The 18,980-nt window shown below is 36.3% G+C and overlaps 1 protein-coding gene across 1 annotated transcript in view; it reads right to left on the bottom strand.

Annotated features, from left to right (window-relative positions):
• Positions 1 to 454: 454 nt before the first annotated feature.
• The window catches only part of LOC106139511 (uncharacterized), a 37,797-nt gene continuing 19,271 nt past the window's right edge, over positions 455 to 18,980 (bottom strand). Inside the window, exon 3 of the mRNA XM_060948365.1 lies at positions 455 to 1,340. Within this exon, the coding sequence (XP_060804348.1) occupies positions 455 to 1,340 (886 nt within the window). The remainder of the gene's footprint in view (positions 1,341 to 18,980) is intronic.

Genomic DNA, 18,980 nt, shown 5'->3' on the forward strand with positions numbered 1-18,980 from the left:
TGACTCAGCGAAACAGAGACTCCTTTTGGAGCATGCTGAGATGAATTTGATTTATGACTCAGCGAAACAGAGACTCCTTTTGGAGCATGCTGAGATGAATTTGATTTATGACTCAGCGAAACAGAGACTCCTTTTGGAGCATGCTGAGATGAATTTGATTTATGACTCAGCGAAACAGAGACTCCTTTTGGAGCATGCTGAGATGAATTTGATTTATGACTCAGCGAAACAGAGACTCCTTTTGGAGCATGCTGAGATGAATTTGATTTATGACTCAGCGAAACAGAGACTCCTTTTGGAGCATGCTGAGATGGATTGGAGTTATGACTCAACGAAATAGAAACCCTCTTTGGAGCGTGTTGAGATGCAATATTAAAATTTTGGGACTTACGCGAGAAGGTGCGTGTGCCTAGATTATCCGGATGACGACGGCACGTTTTCGAAATCCGCGCAGTTAGTTTAAAGGGTTATCAGTGTCATCAGTATGGTCATGTTCACATGGTTCTTGGTAAGGTTCGGGTGACGGCGCCGGCGAATCGTATGTAATATGATGCATGTCCGCTGGCTTGTCGCGATTATTAGAATTACTTTGTAAATTACGCCGCTCATTGTTATATTTCCTTTTGCGGCATTGAGAAATATCATGACCCTTATTTTTACAATATTTGCAGAAAAGCTGGTTACTAAATGACCCTGAGTTATTGGATGTTGATGGTTGAGGGTCTGAAGAGTTACGTGGTGGACCCGTGCGTTTATATTTTTCACGGCATTCGGATTCGGAATGACCCTGTTTACCACAGATTTTACATTTAGGTCTGTTGGTTTTATACATTAAATTTTGAATTTTCTCTTCTTCAAGAGCGATATTAATTGCATCGTTAAGGGATTTCGGGCTCCTGCATCTAACGTTATTACTGAGCTGGGGATGTAATCCTAGAGAAAAGGTAAATAAAGCCAGATCTTCGGTCATAGCTATGCGACCGGATAAATCCTTTTTTAAGGATTCTGAATTGTAAATTTCCGATTGTAAATCAGTGAGGCTAGTTTCGACACGGAGTGCGAATTGCGCAACAGTTTCATTTGATAATTGCCTGCACGACTGTAGATCTAACAACAGATGGTTGTAATGTTTTCTTTCACCGAAGTTTTGTTTAAGAAAACATTTCAATTGGTTAAAATCATCAAAAACTTTGTTAGAACATGCAATTTGAGCTTTACCTTCTAAGCGTGACAGAATGTACTTATTTATTAGGATCTTTTGACTATGCGACGCCAGATCTAGAGCGTTTTGGCAATTCGTGAGAAAAGCATTAAGAGTTTCACGTTCACCCTTGTAAGGGCTGATAAAGTTACATAACACATTAATAGGAAACTGTTCGCTCAACGCTACTTCAGAATATTAAATTATAGAATCCACAAGTACGTAAATTAGATATGATAAAATTATTAGATCCGTACGAAAAACGTAGCAATAACAGGTAATAATATGCTTTACTTACAGGAGCTGGAACAACGGGATATTGACTTGCATTTCTTGGCACTTGATTAACACTTTACAGGATACGGTTTAGAGTACGAACACGTAGACACGTTAGCACGTTGTCGGCAATAGGGACTTCAGGGGAAGCTGGTCAGGAACAGCGGGAGTTGTGGCGCACCAGCACGGTGCGGCGACCACGCGTTTGCACGTCGCGCAACGCGTTGTGATCAGGAATGAAGCGATGACAAGAGTCTCTCAGACTCCTTATGGCAGCAGTTTATGAAGAACCCTCTGGATGAGGTAGACGATCGGCAGGCTTACAGAGAGTAAGGCTTACTGTCGCGACTCGTCTTCGAGGGATGGTGACGGCTTTGACGAGGTGTAGTTTCGGACGAGAACACCCCGGAGATGGATTACGGACAGTCAAATAATATGGCGCGGACTTAGAACAACTCACTTTTCAGTCTTTTTTAGTTTTTAGTTTTTACGCGACCCGTTATGGAATACCAGTGGAATTTTTAAGGCGATATCAACACTGGTATCCCACTTCTGACACCACTGTTACGGAGCGGGTCGGAATTTGGTTTTTAAAAAAAACTATTTAATTAAACTGAAAAAAGAAAGTGTATTGAATGATATAGAAATTATAGTGTTTGCCCGGCGGAAGTCCAATCCAAACTAAAGAAACATAATTAAATTATCTGCACTTCGGTTTCCTATTGCATTGACGTCAATGGAATAGGAAACTCAGCAGTTTTATTTTATATTTTAAATCATGTTAATTTCGATATAACAGTACCCTTCATTTCGGTAAAAATTGAAATACCCGTGGTATTTGCGAAAAACCTGTATTCTTTTGTGTGTTGGTTGACGCTCTATTTGCGCAACACCAGCGCAAATTTAGCGTCACCTCCAGTGTAACGACTAGTGAAATATTCTGTAAAGAAATTCATCACTTCGTATTTATGTGCAAGGTAAACGAAAATATATTTATGATGTCATGTGCCGATGTATTTCTCATGATATTTCAACTTTTATACGTAATAAAATGCAAAAATCTATGGTTCGGTGCTCTATTCGTTTATAGGTCTATGACAAATCACCTTAAGCCAGCAATATATTGTTGGACAGCGTGAAATATAAGAAAGATATATTCAATAGATATTTAGAACAAATTTACAGGTTATTTCATATGCGATAAAGTTTAAAATAATAAATAACACACATAGATAAGTAAAGTAGTAAGTAGTATGTAAGCATAACAATATTATGAAAATACAAAAAGGTAATTAAGAATGCATTTTTTGTTCAGATGATCGATATTACAGTCTCAAGTTTGATCAGGTGTTCATCTTGAAATTGCTTCAAAACACTGGAACATTGAATAAAACTTGTGACCAAAATCTCTTTGGCAGGAAACTCACGCCTCGTTGGCTACAAGTGAAAAGTTTCACCTTCAAACCTGTGAATCATTTTCTTTTACAATGTGGACTAGTCGCCCGAAGCACTGTTGGGAAATTCTAAAATACATTCTTCTTTTTAAATTCATTCTTTTAGTATAGTATTCTACTCTGACGTGTAAACAGGTAGGATAGTTACAATAAAATGTGTACAATAGAATAAGGCTAATGTTTAGAGATATAAGAATAATGGTATAGATATAGATTCAAATAGCGTCAGTTTGATAGCTTCTTAGCCGATCGTCCAAAAGAATACCACATTTATATAAACATACTAGACGCCGCCCGCGACTTTGTCCACATGAAAACTCTATCAATCCCGCGGGAACTCCGGGGTTAAAAGTAACCTATATGTTATTCTTCAGCTATCTACATACCAAATTTCATCGTAATCGGTTCCGTAGTTTTTCCTCACATACAAACTTTCGCATTTATGATATTAGCAAGATATACTTAACGTGGGATTCTTTTAGGCGATGGGCATTATATAGTCTAGTCAGGTCAGGATAATATTTTCTTACACTTTGTCACATTTGTTTTTAACTTAATCTTATTTCGATTTCTTAGTGGCTTGTTATGTGATGATTTCAGTCCTTTTGTTAGCAAACTGTTAAATCTGCATCTTTAAAAGAATAGAACCACTCCATCACTTTCCCATGTTTGTCGTGAAAGGCGACAAAGGGAATAGGGATATTACCATGATCCAATACGGGTTAGGTAACCTTGCAAAAGTAACGAAAGTCAGACGGGAGTTGATTCGTATAAAAACGTTCTTTACTTATAGATATCATTTATTTTAAAATCGATGATAACTACTAGATGCAAATTTCTAAATGGCTTTAGAAAACATAGGTATATATTCTATTATATCAGACTATTTTAAAATAGTCCTAAGACCCAGGTGTTTGCTTGACTTGCATCATGGACTTTAATAAGTTTTTACTTTAACCTGTGAGCAAAATCTTATTCCTATAAAAATCACGTCCCGTTCAGCAAAAGTGAAAAGTTTCGTCACTAAGCTTTGCTGTACTTGCGATTTTTGTAAAAAGCTACACGGCACAATACGACTGTGCTTTTTTATTTATTTTTTTATTTTATTTTTTGAGTACTCCTCTGCTACAACAAAGTTTTTTTTTTTTAAATGTGGCTTATGATTTACGAAATTAAATATTTGCATTGTATTTCAATCAAAAATGTATATTTTTATGCAAACAATTTTTCTCAAAGCCCATGTATATTTGGGGCAGCGTAAAAAAGTAAAATTATAATTTCTCATGAAATATAATATTTTTTTATCATTAATCGCAATAAATTATACTCGTATGAATACAAGTATAAATGAAAATTGTATGGATTTTTATGACCCAGCTGATATAAAAAAACATCTTATTATAGTTTAAATCTTGTGAATTTTGATCTCCCAGGTGATTTGCCATTAGGTAGGTGATTTCAAGACACAAAAGTGTGGAATGATCAGCCAGATGGTATCACCTGGGTGATCAAAGTATAATAAACCCATTTTTCCACTTAACACAATACAATATAAAAAATCTTTATTATGAATTACAGGTATATAAACGCTTTATTCTTTCGCTAATCCTATACTATTAAATGAGCAATATTTGTATGTATATTTATTTTTACACGCGTTCACGAAAATATTCTCTAAATATTTCGTTAAAATTTTAAATATAGGTGCGTAAAAATTAAATTTAACTGGGCCGCATGTCTGAGAAACCATTTTTCTATACCATTCTGGTCGCCAAAGATAAATACGACCGGGTTACGGTGGCGCAGTGGTTAGAATCATCGGTTTTCACGTCAGAGGGTTCGATTCCCAGCAAAGGATATTTTTCATTGTTTTTACTCTTTTTTTTATTTTACTACGTTTTAAAGTTTCTCTGACGTCCACTGAGCACCGCTCGGTCATCCAGGCACAGTAATTAATCATTCAAAATATGTTCCACTCAGCTTCACAATACCTTTAAGACAGCGTAAAGTGGTAAAAACAGTTCCTTAAGAGAGACATAGCTGTGTCCAGGAATGCAATTTAGTGCAAAGCAAATAAATATCCTGAAGTAATGGCTTGGTGCCAGGATTCCATACAATGGAGCGGGAGACAATGGCTGCATGGACTAAGATGCCTTTGTCTTAATGAAGTCCAAATCAACGGCGCAGGCACGGTAAATCATGCTCAATGTAAGGATGTAATGTTAATAAGGATGAGTTTATTTTTAGAAAACTATAAAATATATATACTTTTTATAAATAATACTGGCACTAATAAACGCGTAATTACATAGTAAGCCGTTAGCCTTACACAGCTGTGCGTGGCCTTTCGGTCTTTTAAAGACTGTTGGCTCTGTCTACCCCGTAAATGATATAGACGTGATAATATGTATGCATGTACCAAGGGAACTATAGTTTTTAACCGTGATAAATAATGCTTTATGTCCTTTCCAGACTCTCAATTATAATTACCTACAATATAATATTCCTAGAACATAATATTCTTGAAATTTTACGTACTAGGTGACCTTCTTTATGTACGCCATAGCAACGGTTGCCATGGTTTGTTAGTTAAGAAGAGGAAAAATCTCAGAGATTATATTTTACTGCCAAAATGTTTCCTTTTTTCCATAAATAAAGTACTTTAAATTTGATTATTTCTCTCCTCTTTTCTCCTTCTATTTTCTGTAGTGAACTAACTTTTGTGACTATACTTCCTACAATTGGTTCAGTAGATAACGCGTCAAGCGACAATAAACCAACAAGTAAACTTAATTTGTCATTTGTAACTTAAATTGAGATTTTGAATTTCTATAAAAGTCCATATAAAACTACAGAAGTATTAGCTACAAAAAAAAATATTAAAATTATTCGCACGTGATACCTATGTATATCAACACGTAAAATTGGTATCAAAGCTATACAAATATACTATTTTTTATCTTTATTTAATTGGAAGCAAAAAAAAAATGGACCATCCCCAAATATCGAATGTTTTTACGTTTGCGAGAACAATAAAAAAAATATTCTGTTTTTTCTTAACAATCGTGAAAGCTCTGTTTTCGAATATTCATGCTTCAACGATGGAGCTTTGTATTATTAACGAGTTTCCGTTGACGCTGCTAAGACATTTCTAGGGTTCCGTATTAAAAATCATCAAACGAAGAAGCGTTATTTAGAGTAAGAGACGAAAGAACCATTTTGAAAACTTTAGAAAATAGAAGAGAGAAAATGTTTTTTTTTTAACTAATTAATTTTTTTTTTACAATAGTTATGGACAGAGAGAAAGACGAAGATCAAGAATAAAATACTTTGATCAAATAAAGCTTTACAATTTGTTATTTCGATTATAAGAAATAAAGAGTATACAAGCAAACAAATGATGAACAAAATTTAATAATTATTTCAGAAGGCTTCTAAACAACATACTTTTTGCTCAATAGTTCAATGTTTCAGCACGTAATAGATAAAGTTAATTTGGCATTTGTAAGTGTGAATGAAGATGGTCGAAGAACTCTTAGTGTCCGAGTTCAACTCGCACTTGGCCAGTTTTTCAGATACTGGTGGTATTACTGCTTCCTGGTATCGCTACGTTTCAATTTTTCTTGTAACATTGGAAGTCACGCGTCTTGTTCTTATAAATATTATACTAACTGTATTTTCACTATTTATTCGGATAGATATAGTAACGAGTGCCGTGTAGCTCCTAGCAACAATAGAAAAAAATAATGGTATCACTCCATCTTTTTCCCATGGATGTCGTCAAAGGCGACTAAGGGATAGGTTAGCAACCTGTCACTATATGAATCTCAATTTTATATTTTATCATTAAACCAAACAGCTGAACGCGACCTTCCAGTCTTTTAGTTTAGACTGTTGGCTCTTTTTACCCCGCAAGGGATATAGACTTGAATTTATGTATTGTATTAAATTATGTATGCATATAATGTAGACAAAGGAATAGTAATCTCAATTCCATCTCAAGCCGAAAAGCTGAACGCGAACTTTTAGTCTTTTTAAAACCGTTGGCTCTGTCTACTCCGTAAACGATGTAGACGTGATAATATATACATATTTATTTATATACATGTGTACATGTGTGTGTGTGTGTATTTCAGCAATTAGATGAAACAGTAGGGAATATATCTAATAAATAAATATACAGACAGACATAAATTGAATGTTCTCGTATATTTTGGGAAACAAACTACATCCATTAATATCAATTATTAAGCCGGCCCAGAAATTAATACCTTCAGTTAATTGTTACTTCGATTAAGATATATAATAATATGGGTTTATTAATAGCTGCCTAAAGTGATTCATGTTTCTTAGCAAGTTATTTCATCTTTCATATTCAATTTACAATGCTGAATTGTGTGTGATTTCTTTTATTTAAAAATATCTTCTTCAGCAGATGGAAATATAGTAATTAATATTTTAAATTTTAAACTGTCAATCATACTGATAATCACTCCATCTCTTTCCCATGGATGTCGTTAAAGGCGACTAAGGGATAGGCTTATAAACTTGGGATTCCTCTTTTAGGCGATGGGCTAGCAACCTGTCACTATTCGAATCTCAATTCTATCATTAAGCCAAATAGCTCAACGTGGCCATTCAGTCTTTTCAAGACTGTTGGCTCTGTCTAACCCGCAAGGGATATAGACGTGATCATATGTATGTATGCAATCATTTCTTAACTTTCGGCAACATTGGTCGAGTCAGTGAGATGCCCAAATTATACTTATACTTACAACAATTTGCATAAAGAGGTGCAGGTTCAAATCTTACATACATACATATGGTCACGTCTATATCCCCTGCTGGGTAGACAGAGCCAATCTTGTAATGTCTGAATGACTACGTTCAGCTATTTGGCTTAATGATAGAATTGAGATTCAAATAGTGAGAGGTTGCTAGCCCATCGCCTAAAAAAGAATCCGAAGTTTGTAAGCCTATCCCTCAGTCGCCTTTAACGACATCCACGGGAAAGAGATGGAGTGGTCCTATTCTTTTTTGTATTGGTGCCGGGAACCACACGGCACATTACACACATTAAGACATAGCATTCATAATTACTGCTTCAGAAGATATTTTAAAAAAAAATACAGTTTTGCGTCTATGCTTTTTGATTTAAAACTAACAAGTTTGGCTAACTCCGCTCACCGTGGCCCGCAGCCAAAATTATGAAGCGGTGTAACGACGCCCTAGGCATTGCCAGAATTGGGGCAAAATCGCTTCTAGTTATTTATGAGGAAACCCGCACAGATGGCATAACTTTTGCTGTGGGTAACACTGTGTTGTTTTATACTAATTTTTAGTACATACATACATACATATATGTAATCACGTCTATATCCCTTGCGGGGAAAGTAGTGCTAACAGTCTTCAAAAGACTGATAGGCCACGTTCAGCTATTGTTTGGCCTTAATGATAGAATTGAGATTCGAACAGTGACAGGTTGCTAGTCCATCGCCAAAAAAAGAATCCCGAGTTGACAAGCCTATCCCTTAGTCGCCTTTTAAGACAATAATGGTAAAGAGATGATTGGTGCCGGAAACCACATGGTAGTTCTGTCAATATCAATCATAATATATATCCATAATATTTCAATCCATAATATATATATATATATATATTTTTCTTTTTTCAATATTAAATCTCATAAATATATAAATCTCCCGTGAACAATGTATTCTCCCGTCCACATTCTATTCTAAGTATAATTTAATATTGTGAAGTTGACGTTGTTGATGAAAATGCTGCAGTGCAGTTTGTTACCGCTTCTTCTGCACTGACGCCTTGGAAGCGGCAGTAAACTTAGTTTTTAAGTAATTTATTTGACGTCAACCAAGTTGTTAAACCATACGACAATTATTAAGCGATATAATAATATCCTATAATAATGAATAAAAATTTTGAATTTTGAATTTTTTGAATTTTGAATAATATTGTTCTCATTGCGATGGTAAGAAGGCAATTTTAATGTAGGTTATAATGTGTTTTATTGACCGTTCTTACAATTGTTGGCCTCAGTGGCGCAGTGGCAGTGCGCTCGTCTGTGACACCGGAGGTCCCGGGTTCGGATCCCGGAATATATAAGTAAGACATATATACATATATAAGACACAAAATTCTTACTATTAGCGGCGCGTTAAACGTTGAATTGTACTGCGCGAGATTAATATGACAGGGAGATTCGAATTCCTTCCCGATGCGTGACAGTTTTGTGCACAGCAAAAGCTATACTATGTCTCTCTATATTGCGTCGTAGCTCAGGCATTAGTCATGGTAACGACCTCCTCATGTCATGTCATGTACCGGTCAAGTGTAGAGGATGAATGAAAGCAGGTTGACTAAGCAGATATACAAGGAGAGTGTGGAGGGAAAGGTCGGAGTGGGAAGACCTAGACGAACGAATCTTGTTCAAATTAAGGACGTCCTGGTAAAGGGTCAGGTCAAAAGTACCCGAAACCGCCGAGCTTGCATGAAGAGAGTTATGAATGTGGATGAAGCGAAGGAAATATGCAGAGATCGTGGCAAGTGGAAAGAGATAGTCTCTGCCTACCCCTCCGGGAAAGAGGCGTGATTTTATGTATGTATGTATGAACGACCTCTCTTGGGAACCCGAGGTCCACCCATGTCTGTGTGACGTCACACGCCATCAACCAATCACAGCCAACAATGATCGTCACTCGCGCACGAGACATAGCACAAACTGAAGATCTACCCATTGGTAGCGGTCAAGCCCGAAAATTCGCTCCCGCCAGACGATTCAAGAGTTCGTACAAAGGCGTCTTCCTGCTTCTACCTTCTATCTTCGTCTACCTACCAAAATACCTTAATTTCTTACAGCTTGGATAACGTTCACATATCCTTCGGGGCGTTAGTCCCAATAACATGCTCACATCCCTGGTGATTGGCCCGGGTGAGTAGGCCTGGGTCTTGGATGTTTATCTATATAAGTATTTAGTATAAAAAATATATATAATAGCCGTGTGGTTCCCGGCACCAATACAAAAAAGAATAGGGCCACTCCATCTCTTTCCCATGGATGTCGTATCGTCGTCGGATATGCTTACAAACTTGAGATTCTTTTTTTAGGCGATAGGCTAGCAACTTGTCACTATTCGAATCTCAATTCTATCTTAAAGCCATATAGCTGAACGTGGCCTATCAGTCCGCTCAGGACTGTTGGCTCTGTCTACCCTGCAAGGGATATAGACGTGATTATATGTATGTATGTATAAAATATAGTATTGTTGAGTTAGTATCTTGTAACACAAGTCTCGAACTTACTTACCATGCTTGCATTTCTGGTAGCGAAAAAAAAAAGCAAAGCTTGTGCCAACTGCTTTTCTTTCCATACAGATTATAAAAGTCAATCAAGGGAATGGGTTATTAATATTATTATCCTTTTAGTTGATGATGGGCTTGACAACCGGACAATATTTGATATATTGATATGATACTATCATTTAGTTCTATATGTATATAGCAGACCGACACGAAAATAAAATCACGCGACGCTATCAGTCTAAAACAGCGAAAAGTCTAAATCGCGCAAGCAAAGATTTCACGGATTGGAGCAGTTTTACCCCCCTTCGATACAGCATCGTCGGAAACACGGTTCTCCAGGCGTAACACCTAGCCTGGCAGATGATCTTACCTTTGGTGGCAGTCGAGCCGAATCATTGTTCCCGCTACAGTCTCATTGAGACTGTTGGCTTTGTCCACCCTGCCAGGGATAAAGACGTGACTATATTGTTCTTATAATTAAATCCATCCATAAAAAGTCTGGGTAATAACGCCGAAATATAGCGAATTTTCTGTTAGTATCACCTTTTCTCATGATTTAATAAGCGGCCCATTTCCAAAGGAGATTAGTTATTGTTCCTCCGTTGGCTTTCCTTTTAACTCAATGAAATATGCTAAAAGAAATTGCTTACTTAACTTAGCGATTCCTTGAATTGGGCGTTGGCTGGGTTGTATAGAAATATATTTTCATTATCTTATCTTCCCAACTAATATTATACAATGTCTATTCTCTAAAAGCTTTGAAATAAGTCTTCCTAAATTTTGATAACTAAGTCGTGTTTTCGTGGAAATTCAGTAAATCAATAAGCAAAGTTATGGATGAATGTTAAGTTTGGAATATATAATTATTTGACTTTCTCACTTTAAATTTTAAAGCCAAGATACGAGTAATTTCCAACCATGCAGCTAAACATGGCATTGTAACGAGTGCATATATAGCATGGCATATGCATGTAATATTCTCTGTCAGTAAGACATAAATTGTTATATATATCTTGATCATGTTGTGTGATAATAGTTGCATTATGTTTCAGGGCCCGAGTCCCGCTTTCCAACAAGTCCCGCTCGATGAGAACTAATGCATTTTAAAATAATACCAACGCAATTAAAAGAAACGACATCGCTTAGGTCACAAGCTATCAGCCAATCATTGTGAGAATATAACGCGCTCAACCAATAGCAGCAAGGAATCTATGACGACATCTCAAACGTCACACGCCACCAGCCTATCACAGCGCGTATGCTAAACTTTACGGTTGCGATTTTACGGATTGGAGCGTAAACACGACATTCGACGGCGGAAGATCTTCCCTTTTGGTGTCCGGATTATCGCTCCCGCTACAAAAGTAAGAAAAATATTGATATCGTAGTATAATGACATCAAGCCTCTATCCTGGATAGGCAGAGACCGCATTTTTATCACTAGCCATGATCCCTGCATACAATTTTAAGAAATATTTCCGACAGTAAAGACACATATTTCCAGCTGAATGTGTGGTTCCCGGCTTACATAAAAAAAATAGGACCACTCCATCTCTTTCCCATGATTGTCGTAAAAAGCGACTAAGGGATAGGCTTACAAACTTGGGATTCTTTTTTTTTAGGCGATGGGCTAGCAACCTGTCACTATTTGAATCTCAATTCTATCATTAAGACAAATAGCTGAACGTGGTCTATCAGTCTCTTCAAGACTGTCGGCTCTGTCTATTAAATAAGAGATATAGACGTGACTATATGTAGGTATGTATGTATAAAGAAACATATTACCCGCTGCATTACGCTGAGCCGGCAGCAAATTGTTTTGCAGCCGTTGTGTTTGTACACCACTCTATACGTCCACGGGGCGTGCCTCTAGTGCCACCTCTTAGGTATAGTGCTGCTTCATTTCCCTCATGCAAAGAGGTTTTGTTTATTGTATGACAACTTGAGAGTAGACCATACGGTGAGCGAAAACATCGTGAGGAAACCTGCACATTTAGGCAATTGGTTGTGTCACTATTAGCGAGCTTATATGGGTTAGGTTTACCTGCAAAGGTTGCGGAGGTTAGATGGCAGTCGCTTCGCGTAAAAACCTGACTCACCCAATCCAGGATCGATGATCAAAGGCATACACCAGGCTCCTGTCCTGAGTGATGAGGATGCAACTGGGACTGAGGTCAGGAGGAAGATGAACTAAAGAGTGAACAGCTGCCAAGATATATGATATTATTATTGAAATCTTCAAGCTTTGCGACCAAATATTCGTTGATTCTTGTTTTTTACAGGACTTACAGGACCCATCATGCCAGCCCCCATTGCCGTGTTGTTCCCGGCACTAATACAAGAAAGAATAGGACCACTCCATCTCTTTTCCATGGATGTCGTAAAAGGCGACTTAGGGATTGGCTTACAAACTTGGGATTCTTTTTTAGGCGATGGGCAACGATAGCAACCTGTGTCTATTTGAATCTCAATTTCTATCATTAAGCCAAATAGCTGAACGTGGCCATTCAATCTTTTCAAGACTGTTGGCTCTGTCTACCCCGCAAGGGATATTGACGTGACCACTGACCATATGTATGAATGTATGTATTTAAAACGGATTCAATGAAAAAGAAAAAAAATCTTCAACAGACTTCAGTCGCGAACAACTTCTATGGCGCAAATAAAGCCGTGGTGCTCTAAAATAATATTCAACAGCTTATATTCAAAGCGAGTCAGTTTTGTTTTGTTTATTTTGGTATATTATTTTATGCTTTAAACCGTATGCAGGTAAGTGTATATACATTACTTGCTAAGCGGAGTTTAAACCGCCTTTTGGACAGAAATAATGTTGTGTTGTCTAAAAGTTGAGTCGTAAACAAGTATGCTGAAAAATCGGACAATTTATATTCCGGCAGAAATTAATGGAACAACTTCTTATTTTAAACTAGTATTAAAGACAACCACAGATATAAATATAAATAATGTTTATACTGGACTAATCACACAGATTGAGCCGGCCCTAAAGTAAGTTCGAAACTTGCGTAATGCAATACTTCACACAATCAGAAAAAGGTTTTTTTTTCATCATGACTTGACAAGATCAAAACCAGGGATCTTTTGATTGAAATCTGACAACTGCACCAAAGTTCTCATATTTAAAATCTTTGTATTATGGTCTTCATATTTAAAATTAAAGTTTTAATATTTAAATTAAAGTTAAAAGGTCAAAACTAATAATATAAAAACTTTATGATAGTATGAGTTGTCTGTCTGTTAGTATAGACATCTAAAACCCCAACAGTAAACACATAGTCAAATAATTCCGTAATAGATCATCTCCTGCTGCTTCAGACTCATAAGTTCCCATAATAAATTAGCAGCATTTCTTTGAAACCAGAAGCACAGAGCAAAGACATAGCGCAATTTTCCTTACCAGGATACGCTTGTTCAACTCTGTGATAGAATTTCATGACTTATTTTCCCAAGCGCTTGTGGACTCAAAAGCTTAAGCTCCTTTTTTAATTAATTCGTAAATGATGAGCGAAAATCGCAACTGTTGATTACGAATCGTATAACTTTATTCAAGGTACCGTAGAAATCTTGGAAGTAGTAATTTAATCTAGGGCTCTTAAGTACATGACAACTCACTTTGCGACTAAAATTATGAATGTTCCACGTTATTTTCAGTTATGACATTTTCAAACATACGCTACCTTTTTCAGATTTAACTCTTTTAAATGTAGAATATTCATAGATATAACTAAAGGATTAACATATATACATACAAACATAATCACATCTATATCCATTGCGGGGAGACAGAATCAACAGCCTTGAAAAGACTGATAGGCCACGCCCAGCTTTTAGGTTTTATAATAAAATTGAGATTCATATAGTGACAAGTTGGTAGCCCGTCGCCTAGGAGAAGAATCTGAAGTTAATAAACCTATTCCTAGTCGCCTTTTACGACATCCATGGGAGAGAGAGCAATTAGTTCTATACTTTTTCTATTGGTGCCGAGAACCACACGGCACTTACGGGTGAAGGATAAATGATTTACAGGAGAGTGATTGGTTATTATTTGTTATTGCGTTTACTAATCTCATCTTGTCTATCATTAAATACAAATACAATATTTATGTTTAATACCCCGTAAAGAAAACTGATTTAGACAAAATTTGACACGAAGGTATATACACTTTATTTTCTAATGTGAAGAAATTCGAAGAAGTTTGTTTATACCAAAAAGAAAAAAAAAGAGATGAAAATTAAAATTTCTAAGAAAAAAAAAACAGCTCACGTGGTTATCTAACAAATAGGAAAACCTTAACTTGAAACATGTCCATGAATGCCAGGGCATTTACAAACGGCGCTATTCTGAAACAATTTGAAAAGGCTTTAACTCAGACGGAGCTAAGCAACCGTGTCTAATTTATTTTCGTTCCCGATTTTTGTTCCACCGGATTCTGTGGGACATATCTGTTTATGTTTATTTTATTTCTTTTTGTCCTTTGAAAGGCTAAATCTTCAAGTTAAAAGAAAACGGGTACTTTTACTCATCCGGTCAAAGTTGAGGAAAATGTCAGTGAGTTTTTTCAGGCTTAAAGCCCGAGCTTACGAAAAGCAGTTCAAAAACAGCGCAGTTTAATACAAGAAGAATCTGTTCTACTAGTGGCTAGACTAGAACTGGTGGTTTTGTGTTCATATGGTTAGCTGTTCGCCGTGCCGTGTGGTTCCCGGCACCAATAAAAAAAATAATAGGGCCACTCCATCTCTCTCACTTCACCTCGTAAAAGTCGATTGAGGGATAGGCTTACAAACTTGGGATTCTTCTTTCAGGCGATGGGCTAGCAACTTGTCACTATTTGAATCTCAATTCTATCATTAAGACAAATAGCTGAACGTGGCCGATCAGTCTTTTCAAGACTGTTGGCACTATTTATCCCGCAAGGGATGATTATATGTATGCATACTTAGCTGTAATTACAGATAATATAATAATGTCCTGTGATACGTACGAGTGAATGACGCAGGTTCGAAGTGACAGTGACAGCTGTTACTAATGACAGTCGCCTGCGGGCTCTATTAATGCTTTCAAAGATTATTCTGTGCAATTATGTCTGTATTATATTTTACTTTTTTATTTAGTTACACTTATTTTTAGTTTAAAGAACTTTATTTCAACATAAAGAATTAACTATTCACTTACTGAGAAACTTACCATATACATAAGTATAGCAAGACAGCGAACGTACTTATATAAAGCAAAAATTAAAATAAGGAACTATGTATTTAATGTTAAATTATTTATTTATATATTTTTTTTGTTCCTATATTTATATCTATATTTCCTTTTCTTATTCTGTTAAAACTTTGACCTGTAAAAAGGATTACAGGGGTGACAGACTTGCTACAGCTCATCTGTGTTAGTTTTAAGGATTTGTTATTATTATATTTGTTTTGTGTCTCTTAAACTGTGGAATTAACGTTTTATATATCTGTTATTAACAGGTTCAAATCCTAGCCAGGGCATGACGAGAAACGAACTTTCTCTGATTGGCCTGGGTCTTTAAAAAAATTGTATCGTTGAGTTAGTATCTCGTAACACAAGTTTCGAACATACTACGAGGCTAACTCAATCTGTGTAATTTGTCCCGTATATATTTAATTTAAATTTAAAATCTATCTATCTAGCTAAACATCCCGATTAAAAAGCCACTAATATCACAATGTAATTTAATACCATTTCCTTTTGAATTGGTTACTTTTTGTTTATCTCAGATCAAAAATCGTGAATGTCGCTTTCAAAATCCCCTTAAAGAACATCTTCTTCAGTCTTACTAACAAATACATGAACCAAGTGAGGAATTTTCTAGGCGCAGTAGGTAATATGTAGCACAATATTTTGTCATTTCAGCTCAGCACAATAGTAAAACTAACTTGAGTAAACATATTTGCAGGGCACATTTTTCCTGTTGCAAAACTACCCAGTTGGATTTCTTTGGAACTCGCTTGAATGCGCGTGTTAGTAGCACAATGTTATTTAAAAGTTTGTCTGTTCCTTTGTTGGGATAGTATTTAGTCTAACACTTTTATCAGTTTCATCAGTGTGCAGGAAAATCTGTGCAGTGGAGAATTTGGGAGCTAAGTTTTGTGCGCTGGGTTTTCGAAAATAATTAGTGTTGTTTAGGAGTAAGTAAGTAAATGCTGCATTGTTCACTAAAGGAGTACATTACAAATATAAAACAGTACAGTACACAAGGGGGCTTATCCCTAAGAGGGATCTCTTCTAGCCAACCTGATAATAAGCGTGAGAAGAGTGTTCAGTTTAGTTAGAAAATTATCAATATCAACATGTTGTGGATGTTGATAAAGAAAAAATAAAGAATTGTTCTTCTGGGAAAGAAACGTACATACATACATACAGTCACGTCTTTATCCCTTGCGGGCTAGATAGAGCCAACAGTCCTGAAAAGACTGACAGGCCACGTTCAGCTTTTTGACTCGATGATAGAATTGAATTGAAAGAAACGTGATTATAAAAAATAAACTTCAAACGCGAGCGAAGTCACGGTTAAAAGCTGAGCAGAACGCGGAGTGATACGCTATAGCAGCAGCCTACGCTTGTCACAATACAATCGGTCAATCAATCACAGATTAACTACAGTACGCCTCTGCCGCAAACCTTGGATTTCAGCTGTAAACTTGAACAATTCCAATAATCCGTACTTAGTTAATCCCAATCTTGAACCTTACGGGCCCGCCCTTAATTCCGTCCCTTGAGTAAATTTCCAACGACCAACCAACCGTGACCCTTTACCTAATATGAGCGTACCATTCTTAGGAGTTCATTCCGGTCGTATTAATAAGTGTCTAGTTAAGATGGTCGATCTATACTCATATGTTACTTTACACCTGTGCCTGTATCTATGTATTTAATGAAGATAGTATGTGAAATTTCCAGTTATTTTACGGTTGATATCATATACATAAATCCGAATAATTACAACGAGTTTATATGATTTAAATGATATTTCTTATCATTATCTTGTTAATTACTCCTATAAAAAATAAACATACTCATTTTAAAGTCTTTGTACGTGACGCAGGATTTGAACCTGTAGCTTTCATGCATTCCCGCATTTTAATCATCTCATCATCATCATTTAAGGCATCTTGACGGCTTATCTACCTACAAGCTACCAATCAGCACCTAATTGCTGCAATGAACCTCCTGTCATTAAAAAAATTAAGCCTTCCAAACGCCGAATTTCTAAATTTTATCCCTGACCTTTCCACGATATGTATATCATACTTAACGCAACCAAATTTATAGCGGTGACTGTAATAAAGACTTTTTATTATGGTCCATTGTCCTTTGACAAATAAATGCTATCGAAATTTTGTATAAAAATATTTGTACGTCGCGTGTTATTCACATATATGACTTTCTATTACGTTAATATTAGGTTTTGTTATAAAAAAACATGCTGTATATTTGTCCATGGCCCGTTGAATCCGTATTTTTTTAAGCCCTATTTGAGTAAATGGTCTCCGAGTCTTTTAGAGACTACTGACGGTCTACCCCGTAACGGATAATGACGTAATTTACGTTCTTTTTTATTTGTACTCTCTGCCATGTTCCGGTTTAAACTAGTTAACAGGAGGTACAATTTCGTCCCTTGATATATATAAGGCGACTAAGGGATAGGCTTATTAAATTGGGACTCTTGTTTTAGGCGATGGGTTAGCAACCCGTCACTGTTTGAATCTCAATTCTATCATTAAGCCAAACAGCTGAACGTGGCCAATCAGTCTTTTCAATACTGTTGGCTCTGTCTACCCCGTAAGGGATAAAGACGTGATCATATGTATGTATGTATGTATGATATATATAATAGGTAGGTAGTCTCTGCCTACCCCTCCGGGAAAGAGGCGTGATTTTATGTATGTATGTATGTATGTATATATATAATCAAGTTTTTATTCCTTACGGGGTAGACAGAGCTAATAGCCTTAAAAAAAACAAAGGCCACGCTTAGCCGTATAATTAAGTGATCATTTCTGTCCTAAACAAATACCATAGAATTATTTTATATTCTTAGTTCGCTTTAAAATTATTCATTTAAAATTAAACCTTACACGATTCTACTTTGCCTAATAAACCAAAAAAAATGATTCTTACAGAAAACCAATTTCAGTGGAGTGGGCGAATCGTAAACTTCATTGTCCAATTGACAAAATAAATTATCTATATATATAAAACTCTTCCGTTACTGAGTGACTGACTGACAGACAACGCACAGTCGAAACTACTGGTCGTAAACAGCTGAAATTTGGAATGTAGGTTCCTTGGGATATGTAGGGGAGCACTAAGAAAGGATTTTTGGAAATTCAACCCCCAAGGGGGGAAAAGGGGTAAAAACGTTTCTATGAAAAATCTTATTCCTTGGGTTTATGAACTTGAAACTTGGCATGAACACGTACATAGGCAAGTAAATATGTTTGACATTATAAGTTTTTTCAAACAACCCTCCAATCGTGATTTAGGGGGTGCGATTGGGTGACTGATTTATTAACGCACAGCCGAAACCGCTCGGTATAGGAGTCTGAGATTTTGAACAGAGGTTCCTTTAGTAACATAAGTGAGCACTAAGAAGGGATTTTTGAAATGTCAACCCCCAAGGGGGGGAAACGGGATAAACTGAGCCGGGGCTGCGGGAAAGTTCTAACGAGATACCGTGGCC

Source organism: Amyelois transitella, chromosome 15 (genome assembly GCF_032362555.1).
Source record: "Amyelois transitella isolate CPQ chromosome 15, ilAmyTran1.1, whole genome shotgun sequence".
Taxonomy (NCBI): Eukaryota; Metazoa; Arthropoda; class Insecta; order Lepidoptera; family Pyralidae; genus Amyelois; species Amyelois transitella.